Source organism: Rhamphochromis longiceps, linkage group LG5 (genome assembly GCF_057381845.1).
Source record: "Rhamphochromis longiceps isolate RC_006_pf linkage group LG5, R_longiceps_female_GT1.1, whole genome shotgun sequence".
Lineage (NCBI taxonomy): Eukaryota > Metazoa > Chordata > Actinopteri > Cichliformes > Cichlidae > Rhamphochromis > Rhamphochromis longiceps.
In genome coordinates this window covers 5583463-5597983 of record NC_140561.1, presented here as the reverse complement: position 1 = coordinate 5597983, position 14521 = coordinate 5583463, and the positions used below count along the sequence as shown (strand labels likewise).

Below are 14521 nucleotides of genomic sequence, written 5' to 3'. Positions count from 1 at the left end.
ACACTAATGATTACATGCAGTATTCTACCATATGCAAACTTATATCATTAAAAGATTATACTGACTACTAAGTACAATTTTCTATTGACACTGTGTGGTATTTGCCTGCAAACAATACCTTTCAGCTAGCTAAAACAGAATATTATGCTATCACCGAGCAACATGGCTAATGCCTTTCACACAGCTTTGTCTCAACTCCAAAGAGCCACAGAAGTAAAAGCTCATAGAAATAATTGAAACAATCTTTGAAAAAATGACTTACCAAGCACGGCAAACAACTCAAATATGTAGAGCAAAATGTTCTGAAACGGCTTCACTTCAGCTTCGATTGGAGCCGTGCTGGGGGCGGAGTCTGTGAATTTACTCTGTTGGTGTCATAGCCCCTCTAGGAGTTCAGAGTTAAGAGGTCAAGAGTTAATGTTTCCATTGTAACACCTCCAGATTTGACAGAGAAACACTCATTTTTAACACTCGATTTTAACTACTATCATTTTACACCTCAGAGTTACATTAAAAGAATGTGACTCTACTTAGAGTAAAATTAACTCTACTTTTGCAAGAAGACTACTAACACCAAAACATTTAACACTTTTGAATTTGTCAGTATACTGACAAATAATTCACTCTATGTCCTGAACCATAGGCTGCTAACAACAATCCTTTTCACACAATAGGTAATTTTGCTGACCTTATAAAATGATAACATTGATAACATTTAAGTCCCATTTTTGTCATACATGCAAGGCTTGTTACAGCTGTGGTTTCATTAAATTATTAAGGAACTTTTAAATACTGAGTTCACTTGAGTTGTTTCAGGACACAGATTCAGTCCGAATCAGGCACAGCGAGCATGTAGCAAGACTGCTAATCACTCCCAAGCACTCAAATGCTTCCTTAAATATAGCCACCTCGATAAAACTCACTGTCAGTTAATAAGGTATGTGACAGGACAGTGTATCACTGCTTCCAAGAACTGTCCAAATCAAACTATAAAATCACAAACCTCATTGTGTTCTGCAAGAATGCTTTGTATGAATGTATGTGAAAGAGGGGAGCTGAGAGGCTGAGACTCACAAAGGATACGTAGGCTTAGATCTTGGAGTATAGTGCAAGTTCAGGCTTTTAATGATTTTTTTTTTTACGCTGCGTGGATTAGGGAAAACCTTAAATAAATTCCAACAGGTGGTCATTTGGTAATTCACAAAGAGCATAAGACTACTACGACTGAATCTGTTTAGTCGTAATGTGTTTTCATGTGTCATGTTGAAAACATGTTAGTAGGTCTAACCCAGTATTCTGTTGGAACTTTTTTATTTTTAAGAAAGTCAACCAGTTTGGTTATTTAGTCATAAGTGTCACGGCGGGGTGAGGTGGACCCAGACGCAGACACGGTGGAGACAAAACTAAGTTTCAAAAATAAAGCGAGCCTTTATTGTGGCTGATGGCACGAGAAAAACATAAAACTAGGGAAAAGTCACGTGACCAGTGACGTCCGAAGCTTCATTACGCATGTAACTGCTTCGGTACCTTATTCAAACGGATATAAGGAAGTGAATCATCCACGGGATTCGTGGAGTGTGTTGATGGTGACAGAGAGCGAAGAGGTGACCATTCCACTGACAGATATGGAACCAGCAAGGAAGAGAGGACGTTCTGGCGTGTGGGAATATTTTGAGTTGATTTCGGTCAATCGGGTAGGTTTGCCAGCTTTCTGTTCTTGTTTGCCTCTGTTTTGCATTTGTTTATTTTGACTGAAAAGTTCACAAACCTTGTCTTTACACACACACACACACACACATACACACACACACACACACACACACACACACACACATATATATATATATATATATATATATATAGAGAGAGAGAGAGAGAGAGAGAGAGAGAGAGAGAGCTCTATCTGTGTGTGTGTGTGTGTGTGTGGGGGGGGGGGGGGGGGGGTAGTGTGCATAAATAACACTAGGATCACTCCATGTACTACTTAGGTTCGGTGCTTGGTCTGTGACCAGCAGCTGGCCTACAACAACAACACCTCATCGATGCTGAGGCATCTCCGTGCTAAGCACAATGCGGTCTCATCTACGAGTACAATGACAGTGAATCCAAGCATTCATGGTATGGACATCAACCATTATTCAGTCATTCATTCATTCATGTCTCACATCACTAGCACAAAATGTCACTAATTGCGTTTGACTTCACTTTCTGGGTGAGAGGATGCACTGGTTGGTGGTTCTTCCGCTTCCTATGTAATGTCCGCAGGCTATTGGTAAGATGGGAGGCCCATTTACTTTATCCCACAACACATAATAACCATTGAACTACCTGTGAATACTGGCATTAAAGACTAATCAACTTATACAACACAGTTAAGCCTATTTCCATCCTCACATTCAAATGTTTTTGTGTATTGAAGGGATCATGCACACAAATCCCACTCAGACCAGACAGCAGGTGGTCGATGCTGCTTTGGTGAACATGATCGTGAAGGACTCGCAGCCCTTTTCCATTGTTGACGATGCTGGTTTCAGACAGTTTGTTGGTGTCTTGGACCCAACCTACACAATCCCCACCAGAAAGGCTCTAAAGGAAATGGTGGCGGATATGTTCAAGGAGGAAAAGGAGAGAGCAAAGAGAGAAGTGGAGAAGGCTACAGCTGTCAGTCTCACCAGTGACATGTGGACATCCATTCATATGGATGCCTACTTGGCTGTGACATGTCATTTTGTCAATGAACAAAATACACTGTCCACAGTGTTGCTAGGAGTGGGACATTTCCCAAAGGCACATACAGCAGAAAATATTGCTGAGGTGAAAAAGGTTTTGATGGAGGAGTGGGGCATCCAAAATAAAGTCAGATGCCTCGTCACTGATGCAGCACCAAACATGATTGCCTCATCTAAAATATTGAAAGTGCGCCACACAAAGTGCATTGCACATACTCTGAACCTCATTGTGAGAAAATCAATTGACAACACGCCTGGGCTTGAGGAGATCAGAGGTAAGGCACGTAAATTGGTAAGCTATTTCCGATCTAGCACAACAGCAAAGGAGAAGCTCTGCCAAATGCAGCAGCAGATGGGCAGATCACATCTAAAGCTCCTTCAGGAGGTTGATACCAGGTGGAACAGCACATACACCATGCTGCAGCGTCTGTATGAGGAGAGAGAGCCAGTTAGTGCTGCCCTTGTCTCAATGAGAACAGATCTCACACCTGTCACTGCTGAGGAGTACCACTCAGTTAAAGAGTGCCTGGAGGTGCTTTCTCCTTTTTACACAGCCACTGCTGAACTTTCTGGAGAGCAGACAGTATCTGGGTCCAAAGTCATTCCACTTGTCTGCATACTGCGGTATGCAATTGCTAAAAAACAACCTCAAGTTCTGGATGACAAAGCCCGCCAGCTGTGCATGAACCTCACAAGAATGCTGGGTGAATGTTCGTCTCACTTGGAAACAATGAGTGTCATGACCATTGCTACCCTGCTTGATCCAAGATTCAAGGCTGTGGGGTTTTGCAGTCAGACCAATGCTCAAGCTGCAGTGAGACGTCTGACTGCAGAATGTGCCACCATCATTGAAAATGAAAAAGACCAGATCATGCCCGTCCCTCCTATCCCATCTACCTCGTCACAGCCAGAGCCAGCAACCAGTTCTGCAACTCAGTCAGGTATGGCTTTTGTTGACCTGAAGTCCATAACACAATGACAGGGTTCCAGCATATTCTAAACATGTCTCAATAGTAAGAATATGCTTTAATATCCCAAAGTTTCAATTCCGTTATTGGAAATATGTGACTATTAGACGTTTCTTAACAAAACGACAATCTGCTTGTCGAAATATAAATTTCATTAGATATCTTTAGTAACACTTACAGTTGAATATTCACATGTGATGTCATTTTAAAATACATCTGGAAATGTCAGTCTACAGAATGTGCAGCTATTTAATTCCATTAGTCTTTCAGGTGGTGGGCTGTGGGATTTGCTGGACAGCCATATGGTGGAGAGGCAGGTGAGGAATGCCACAGCAGATGCCACAGTGGAAGTACAGAGGTACATGGCAGATCCTTTGATTCCCCGGACAGAGGATCCGCTCCACTTCTGGGCAACCAGGAAGAATGTATACCCCCATCTTCATAAACTTGCTTTGCAGTTTATGTGCACCCCAGCATCATCCGTTCCATGTGAGAGGATCTTCTCTAAGGCAGGGGAAATCATATCCAAGAAAAGGAACAGACTCAGTCCTCGCACAGTGGAACAAATTCTTTTCTTGAATAGAAGCCACACAGGATAACCTTGAATGCATCATGTTATATGATTATTTGTATGTGACAAATAAAATTTGAATTTGAATCTGAATTTTTGTATTTCACATGTTCGCAAGGATTCCCCCCACCCAGTTCACAATCAGTTCTTTCCCCAGTTTCAAAATATATCAGAGATGTAGCAAATATCATATGATCTATAAACAGATTTGTCCAGGTGTCCAGTGGTTAATTGCTAAGTACCTGGAGGCAGGACCTCACAGCAGAGGCATGCGCCATACTGTGTTGTATGTTATTATATGTATTTTGCATGTATTTTATTTACCAACATAAAGAAGTGACAGGCAAAGAAATACCACACCATGATGCATGTTTACATAAGAACGGTTTATTGATTACATCTACCCATTAGACTAATGATGGCCCGCTTGAAGCTGGCGCTCCGGTGTGTACCCAAAAAACAACACACTGCAGAAGCACTGTGTCGTTTGGCCAGAGTCACGTGATCGGTGACGTCCGAAGCTTCATTCCGAACACAAGTGTTTCAGTGGTTTACAGGCAGGTGAATCATTCGCGGGATTTTGAGTTGATTTTGCTCAATTCATTTTATCTGCCGAAGTGAAAAACCTGACATGTCCAAAATCATGTTTTCATAATGGAAATGCCATTACAGCATATGACTTTAGGAACACTTCTATGTGAATTAAAGCTGATGAAGACTACAACAATGTTTTTGACACTATACGTACATTACATTGCTACAGTTTAGACAATCAATTTGTTTATTGTTTTTAGGTGATAGTCTGCAGGACCCAGGAATACCTGCATATCTACCAGCTTGCAGTGTGGTTCCTGCACTCCACAGCCTCTTCTGTTCCATGCAAGTGGATTTTCTCCAGGGCAGGAGAAACTATTTCTAAGAAAATGAACAGACTCAGCCAGCGCACAGTAACACTAATCCTCTTTTTAAATGTAACTAACAAAAGGGCTACCTTACATAGATCATGTTTTTACTTTGCAAGTTCTTGATTAGGGGTGGGTTTTGATTATCGCCTTTCTGATTACAATCCATGCTAAATTGAATAAAGTGATATTGATTCATTACAATCCCGTGTCGATTTGTGAATTAACGTTATTATGCCTGAAACGCCAGCATCTCAGGTTAAACCTCACAACATGTCGTCAAACACCATACAGCTAAAACAGTAACTGGGAGCAGGTTTACGGATTCTGCATACAAACGTAAACACAGAGCGCGGACCCGACGCGTCAGAGTCAGATTTTGATGTGTCGTCGGGTCCGCGCTGTGTTTGCCTCTTTTTTTTCCCGCTGGCTTCTGCAGCTGCAGGTTTCATAACTCTCTGTTTACATCTCTAATTAAGTCTCACATGTGTCAGCTTTCTTTTAATAGATACGAAATTATGGATATATACTGTTAAATGATCAGAATTGTAATATTTCTGACTGAGGCAAAACTTTCCAGATTCCAATCAAATTGAATCGGATCCTGTATCGAATCAAAATGATTCTACAAATCAGTAACAATGCAGCCGTACTCAGCTCCCTAAGCATTTTCCCTTTCCAGTTCACAATCAATCCCACCCCTAGGTCAAAAATATGTATAGGACAATTGGCCTCATCTAATATTTTGTATGAACCTGTCCAGCTGTCCAGTGATTAAATGACAAGTAGATGGTGGAAGGACTCCACAGCAGGGGCATACTCCATAATGTGCTGTGCGTTATCATATGTATAATGTATATATTGCTCACTTATTGTATTTACCAACATCAAGGAGTTATGAGCAAAGAAAGGCCACACCATAGTGCATGTTTAAATAGGGAAAGTTTATTGATCAACATGTATTACGCAAATACGCATTACATTTTTTCAGCCCCCGAATCGAGACAACAAAACCAATTACATGTTCAAAGCAACGGAACGGTGGCCCAATATCGGAGAGAACCCCACTCTTGAGTGAGCAGTGATGATTGAGCAGTCCGTTTTATTTTGCAGATTCAAGCTGCTCTTCAAAATATTCGCCACCAGATGTCACCGGAGAGGACTGTGTTGAAAAGCTTCGAGTAATGAACCATTTTTCGATACAAGCTTCAGTGCTTCGGAAAGCTTCATTTGGCCATCACTAGTGTTAACCTAAAGACTTTGACACTGAGTGAAAAAACTATGAAAAACTATGAAAAACTATGAAAAACTATGAACACGGAGTAAACTAAGAGTAATATGAAGCACAGTGAAACAATGAGGTAAACCTGTGAAATCTGTGAGGATAACGGACGACCTGACAATAATTGAACAGAACCACAGTGACTAAATACACACAAGGGTGAGTAGGGGGAGTGAAAAAACACGAGGAAACAGCTGATACACATGAACCTAATGATGCTACAGGGGAAGTGAAACACGATGAACGAATAACACAAGACTCTTTCAAAATAAAACAGGAAACATAACAAGACACAGACATGACTCGAACTTGACAAACAAAGAAAACTTGGACATGAAACATGACAGATAAACACACGTAGACTTAACACGATGAGCCGGAAACTTAACACAGGGATGAGACAAAAGGGAAGCTTGATAAATCATGAACTAAAACTGTAACCTAGGCATGACAGAATGTAACTAGATAAACTGAAATGGAACTAGACTCAAATAACAAAACATCAAGAAACTCAGAACCAGTGTTGGTCAAGTTACTTGAAAAAAGTAATCAGTAACTAATTACCGATTACTCCCCCCAAAAAGTAATCCCGTTACTTTACTGATTACTTATTTTCAAAAGTAATTAATTACTTAGTTACTTAGTTACTTTTTAAAAACACGATTTACAACCTGAATAGGTGATAAATAGATCTTTCAGCCCAATTCTACTTTTTCTGCATAATCCATCATACAAAATGTAATCAAATGGAAAAGTCTCTTTTTAAAACTTTTATAGTTTTATTAATTTTAATCTTTTAACTTTATGCATCAAGCAAAAATTTAATTATATGCAACATTCTCTGACTGGAAGAAATTTGTTTAACATTTAAACTTATTTTCTGCACATTCCAGCACATAAAATATATATATGTTTTATGTGTTTACCCTCACTCTTTCAAATAGATGCAAGTAAAACACAGCAGAAAATAAATAAAATCAAAGACTAGCGATCTTGTTGCTCTATTTTCACCTGTACAGCAGGAGTGGCATAGGCGGAGGTTTACCCTGGTGCAGGTGTGCCGCGGTCAGTTGAAGAATCCGCGAGTTGCTCTGTGAGTTTCCCATTACGTCATAGCGCACTCTGTGCTTGCTTGGAAGTTTAGGGGTTTTTTTGCTGTAAAAAGAAGTTTTCTTCCCACGCACAGCGGACACTAATGTTTTTGTCACTTTTTATGGAATCAAACTCAAAGTAAGGTCAGTACTTCCACGCTTTAAACGCTGCACGCTCATACTCTCTCCCACAATCGATATGTGATCCACTGTTGATCTGCACACAGCTGTTGTCACGAACGTCGCACTCGCTTACATCACTGTCATGAGACATTCTTGCAAAAAAATCACGGTTTTAGTAACGCAGTAACGCAGCGTTCCTACGGGAAAGTAACGGTAATCTAATTACCGTTTTTGCAATACTTTACTCGTTACTTGAAAAAAGTAATCAGATTACAGTAACGATTACAGTACGCGTTACTGCCCATCTCTGCTCAGAACGCTGGGTCACATGACCCAGGACCATGACAATAAGATGATGTGGAAGTATTTTGAAGACTGCAGTGTCCATGGAATGTACCAGGGATGAACATAAAGAAGTGAACTAATGTTGTACTCATCTTGTAGGCTACTCTGTTGTGTGCAAGTTTTAACAGGTAGCACATTTGGCACTGTGTGCTGTGTTACATAGCAACAGAAGGCTCTGCAAGCCTCACTCATTAAGATGGTGAGGCTTTCTGCTTGATTGGATCAGCTGGAGCTATGTTCAGAGTTTTGCAATGGAAAAGCCACATTTTTCACTAATTCTTTTACAGTTTCCGGTATGTGCCATATAGATTCTCTGCTGAAGGAATGTGTTATATATGCACCCTGTGGAGCTGAACACAACCAAATGAACCCCAGCTGTAAAAATACTGTACCGCAGCACAAACTGTATGTTGCAGTGGAATTTGCATTTGATTGGTAAAAATGCAGAAAATCTATATTTTTTTATGCTTGATAATCTGTTGCCAAACTCATCCATCCATCTTCTGGCGCTTATCTGGGTTCGGGAGGTCTAAGCACAGAAGCCCAGATTCCCTCATCGGGATCATCTCTGACCATGGCCGTCTCTTCCAGCTCATCTGAAGGGAGACTGAGTCATTCCCAAACCAGCTGAAAGATATAATCAGAGAGTCCTGCGCCTTGCTTGGGGCCTCCCGGTGTGATATGCCCAAAACACCTCAACTGGCTTCTTTTGATGTGGACGAGCAGCGGCTGTACTCAGAGTCCCTCTTCAGTGACCAAACTCACACAGCTTAATGCTCCTGAAAAGATTCTGAATACTGATGGTCACTAACCCTGGACTTACCATCAATACATACATACACAGTTTTACCTTCAAGGCACTTTACGACACTGTATTGTCTCAAATAACCATAATACTTACAATTGTCTCTCCCTGTAAGGAATGACATGTACTGTTGCAACATGCAGCATGGAAGAAATGGTGACCACATTTTGCACTATGCTACACAGCCTCATCAACTTCATGTGCCCCAAAGGTTACTTTAATCCTAGAGTAAACCTTCTGGTGTCAGGAATTACAAGAACAGTATATTTTGATTTCACACATGTTGAATTTTAAGGTGTCCATCTTCTGCTGTGCTACATGTTATATACATGTTATAAATGTTATAAACATCTATAACAAATCTCAGTGTTTTGTATATGAATATGGCCAGGAATGCTCTTGTGCTGAAAAAGCCCTTTGTGTGCTTCCACATTCCAGCTTGAGAAACTCAAATACAGCAAGTGAGAATTGCTTATTTTTGCTCATGCTTGTGATTTTAGCACAAAGCCCATTCTTTTTTTTATCAAGTATCAGAAGTTCAACATTAATTTTCAATCTGAATTTTCATGAATGTGTTGTAAGCTTTATCCTTCTTTCTGAAGAATCAGTGCAGAGAAGGAAGACTTGAGCTGGCTGTCTGATGCTGTGAGAGACCATAACTTCAATTTAGATTCCAGAAGCTCACTTTTGTCCTTACTGACTTGAACCTTACATTCACATCAAAGAGACGCTTGTTTGAAAATTCCCCAAAAGAGGGGTTGTAGAGTTTATGTTTACACCAAGAAAATTACAAGATAATGCTTAATGGTAATGCTAGAGTATATCGCAAGTCTTTTTGAGAGCAAGTCATGTATTCCTACTTGTCTAAAGAGAACTTTGGAGAGTAGATGCTGAGGGAAAGATAAAAACTCAGGCAAGAAAAAAAGCTTTTATTTCCATAATACAATTTTAATTTCCTCTTGTTGTGCTTGGCTGATTGTGGCTTTGTGTTTAACACGGTTAAAAATGTGCTGTTTATGTAGTGGGAGGGTGATCAAATTGTTCAGAGCAGGTACAGTACATCCAAGTTACATCTCACCTGCGTTTGATAAAATTTCAGCTGACCTCTTTAAAAGTAACAGTGCTCGACCTTTTGCCCCGAACCATGAAATTAATGTTTCTCCATCCTCATCCACAGTAGTTTGCTATAATCCCAATGGAAGTAGTAGAAGTCTCGAAGACCCCAAAATGCCATCCTAGAGTCTGTAGGTAACTGTTGCTTGAGTTAGGGATAAATACATAATACATTACTGTAAATACATTACTGTAAATACAGTAATGTATTTACAGTAATGTATTTACAGAGCTACATTGGAGTTGTGCCAGGAAAAAGTACTTGCTGTCCAAAAAGAACAGAGTAAAAGTGCACTGATGAACACAGAGGCAGAAGCAGAGTATTGGAACTGTGTGCTCTGAACAGACGAATCAAAGATAGAGTTGTTTGGCCAGTAATACTAGACAAGCTTAGAGCAAACCAACAGTTCATTTCTAGGATAACATTCATAGTTACAAATGTTTGGTGAAGTACGGTGGTGGAAATGTTATGGTTGGGATTCCTTCTCTGCCTCCAGGATTCTAGTCAGCGACTCAACTCTGCATCAGATCTTTAAAATAGTGTTCAGCCATCTGCTTAACACTGCAGGAAGAATAGATTTTTAGTTCCAGGAATGGCCACAATGTTCAGTGATTAGCAGCAGTTAACATCAGTTCACTGTCTGCAAATCTGATGTTCACCTTTGCCACTGAGTTTTAGTTGTGTTCACACGCTGTAAGGTTCAACTGTATGTTAGCCAAAGGCAGCTTAGTACAGCTAAGCTAAAGTAAAATTCTTAAAAGTTTATTAATTGAGACAGGATAGGGTAAACAACTGTCTATTTTCTGGCTCTAGGAACCTTTGCAAGGCCAGAGTCCTGAGATCGTAGAGCACGGGATGGAACATGAAGGTGTAAAAGGTCGGAGACATATGAAGGTGCCAATCCATTTAAAGCCTTGTAGGTGAGCAGCAGGACCTTAAAATCTGCTCGAACCTGACAAGGTAGCCAATGCAGAGATCTCAGTACAGGGGTAATGTGCTCAAAAAGGCCTCTGAAACTCTGAAACTCTTCTTTGGTTAAACTTCTGAAACTTTTCTTTGGTTAACTCAGAAAGAAGAGCATTACAATAATGAATACGTGAAGACACAAATGCATGGACAAGAACCTCTGCAGTGTCGCTTGATAAAATTTGTCTGATTTTGACTATGTTCCTCAAATGATAAATAGCGGTCTTTGTTATCTCTTTAACATGAGACTCGAAGGAGAGCACCATGTCGAACCACACGCCCAAGTTTTTTACCTTGTCCCTGCAATTTAAATGGTAAATGGCCTGCATTTGTATAGCGCTTTTCTAGTCCTTAAGCGCTTTACACTACATTCAGTCATTCACACACTGGCGATAGCAAGCTACATTGTAGCCCTGGGGCGCACAGACAGAGGTGAGGCTGCCGGACACTGGCGCCACCGGGCCCTCTGACCACCACCAGTAGGTAAACACGGGGTTAGTAACTTGCCCAAGGATATTTGGCATGCAGCCAGGAGGCAGCCTGGGATTGAACCACCGACCTTCTGATTAGTGGCTGACCTGCTCTGCCACCTGAGCTACAGCCACCCCATCTTGAAAATTGTCATCAATTTTCAAGATGAAATTTTGGGGCAAGTGCTGAGATTTTTGTGGTCCAATGACCATCAACTCTGTCTTATCAGTATTTAGAAGCAAGAAATTATCCAATAACCAGCTCCTAAATGCAGATAGACAAGATTGCAGTTTAGAGACTTCAGCACAATTTCCAATGGTTAGAGGAACATAAAGCTGCAGGTCATCAGCGTAACAATGAAAGGTTACATTAAAAGAACATAAAAGAACACCAAGAGGCAGTAGATAAATAGAAAACAGCAATTTCTATGTATCTGCTGCAGCCTGTCACTGAAGGAGCTGTTCAGTGCTGTCAGAGTCTCCTGCATAGGGTGGGAGATGTTGTCCAACAGCTTAGCCACCATTCTCCTGTCACTCACCACCTCCACTGGGTCCAGAGGGCATCCTAGAACAGAGCTGGACCTCCGGATCAGTCTGTTCAGTCTCTTCATGTCCCCAGCAGAGATGCTGACCCCAGCAGACCACACCATAAAAGATGGCTGAGGCCACCACAGAGTCATAGAAGGTCTTCAGGAGAAAAGACCTGAGTCTCTGCAGCAGGTACAGCCTGCTCTACCCTTTCCTGTGGGGAGCATCTGAGTAGTGAGTCCAGTCCAGTTTATTGTTCAGATGAACACCAAGGTACCTGTAGCTGTCCACAGCCTCAATGTCCATACCTTGAATGTTTAGTGGTTGCCGTGGAGGATGTTTGTGCTTGCGGAAGTCTACCACCAGCTCCTTGGTTTTTCTAGTGTTGATCTGGAGGTAGCAGTCCACAAAGCCTTGGGTCAGTTCTCTGTACTATTGCAGACTCATCAGAGAACTTCTGCAGGAAACACTGGTTGGAGTTGTGGGAGAAGTCTGCAGTGTAGAAGTCTCAATTCTCAGAAACCTGGCAGACAAAAACTAACAACAAACAAAAACATTCCACCATAATAACAATCCAAAGTGCAAAAGCACATATGAGTTTCTAAAACATCTGTTGCCTGACTTAAATCCAGCAGAAGTGGTTCGGGTTATTTCAAAGGCAAAACCAACGTAAACTAACACAGCACACTGACACGCATTCAGCTGTAAGTAAGTGTCTTTGAAGAATGGCAGATAATTCAACACATGTAGAGAAGGATTGAGCCTGTCATCAACAAGAAAGCTAATATAAAAACACAAGATTTGACTTATACAGGTATACAGCCTTTTTATTGCATTACTTAATATTAGGTTGCCTGCAGTTTTAATGTATTAAATCGAAAATCGATAGTGTTCGATATTTCACAGCTAAAACCCTACTGTCAATCTCTTCATAACATAACATTCAATTAACCCTTTAGAGCCGATCGGAGCGGGAACGCTCTGTTATGCGTAACTATTTTTAAATCCCAGTAGCACTGCAACCACGTAAGCTAGCGCAAAAAATTGTTTTGCATATGAAACCGGAGGAGTTGTACTTACATCTGATGCCATCAGCTTGTCCTAGGTCACGGTTTCCTTCCACATATAGCTTTGCAAAAACTGCATAAAAAGCGCTTGCAGGAACAAAAACATAATATTCCAGAAACACGCTTTACCGATCTGATCAGCTGTTCAAAACACTTCCTACGTTGGAATAGACGTCAGCGCGAACTTTTGCATTTCCGCCATTACCTGCCCGAAACCGGAAGTGACGTCATTTTCGCGGAAATGTAGTCTTTTTTGCGATCAGGGCCTCAGGGCCTATACTGCTCTTTTTAAAAGTTATCTTTGACTTTATGACTTTCTGTGTCGTTTCTGGGATGCTTAGGACTCATATTGCACTGCTGGAAATAGTTTATTTTGATGCATATGCTGCTTTTTTGCAAATTTGCAGTATAATATTTATTTTCGTTTTTCCTGCAGTGTATAAAAATTGGTGTATTTCAAAAATAAAACTATGAAGACACTCAAAATAAATTTCCTGTGGTGGGAAACTATTTTGTGCAACTTTTTTGTATTTACAGTTTTGAGGGATAAGACTCTTAAATTTCTCTAACTACAAATATATGTCAAAAAATCAAAAACGATTTTCAATTTTTTTGTAGTTTATTGCACTTTTTTGCAATTTATGTAATTACTATGCACTTAATGAATACATATTATTAAAATCTGGGCTATAATGGTTGTATTGATGTATAGCAACTTGAAATGCTCCCAAAAATGGCTCCACAGCATGTAAAAATATAATATAAGCTCTGGCGGACTTGGTTCTATGGTAGGTCTTAAAGGGTTAACAAATATAATAACAGTGAAAGGGTCAGCTGAGATCAATCCAAGATTTTTGCTTTTTGTCTGATTATTTTCAATTGATAATCCACCATAACGTTTGTGTTTACTGCTTTGGTTAGCTGTCAAGCTGTCAGCAGATTTCAGTGTAGCTGGATCCTGTGAATCGCAGCTGGACTCAATCAACTTTGAACAACAAAAAATATTGGATCACTTTGCTTTGAGGAAATAACCAGCTCCTCTTTTCTTCCCTGACAGCTCCTTAGAGAGAGAAAGACTGCTTGGAAAGTGAATTTGATCGAACTCACACTGCTCTGTCTATTTCTCTCCACTTTGTTCTGGTCATTATCTGGCTGTTTAACTGCATTTTTCAAAGCAAAGTCTAACTGAGCAGGTCAGCCTCCTGATGTTTCAGTGCTACGCTGATTAGCATGGTGTGAAAGAAATCCTGGTTAAATTTCATGACCTATTTTATCACACAGCTTTTGTTCTGCCCGGAGATTCACAACTAGTTCCTGCAACGCATCGAGTCAGCGTTTCTGGGCTGAATTAGAGTGGCACAAAACGTGCAGCTGGCATCAGTTGAAACAGTTTCTAATGTAAGAAAGACTAAAACCAAAGTCTGTCAAATTCTTCCTCCTTGTGTTTTTAATATTTTTGCTTGCACAGTTGTGCACCAGCTTGTAAGATGATGACCTTGAGGCTGGTTTCATTCTGGTTATACTGGGACAAATCGTCAGTATACTTTAGTATGAAGATTT

General features: G+C 40.5%; 1 protein-coding gene across 1 annotated transcript; it reads left to right on the top strand.

The window, feature by feature from the left end:
• Positions 1-2078: 2078 nt before the first annotated feature.
• On the top strand, positions 2079-3708 carry LOC146669090 (E3 SUMO-protein ligase ZBED1-like). Its single transcript, XM_085407783.1, has 2 exons — positions 2079-2099; positions 2446-3708. The coding sequence occupies exons 1-2, from the start codon at positions 2094-2096 to the stop codon at positions 3706-3708; spliced, it is 1269 nt and encodes a 422-aa protein (XP_085263909.1). The 5' UTR covers positions 2079-2093.
• Positions 3709-14521: the final 10813 nt, after the last annotated feature.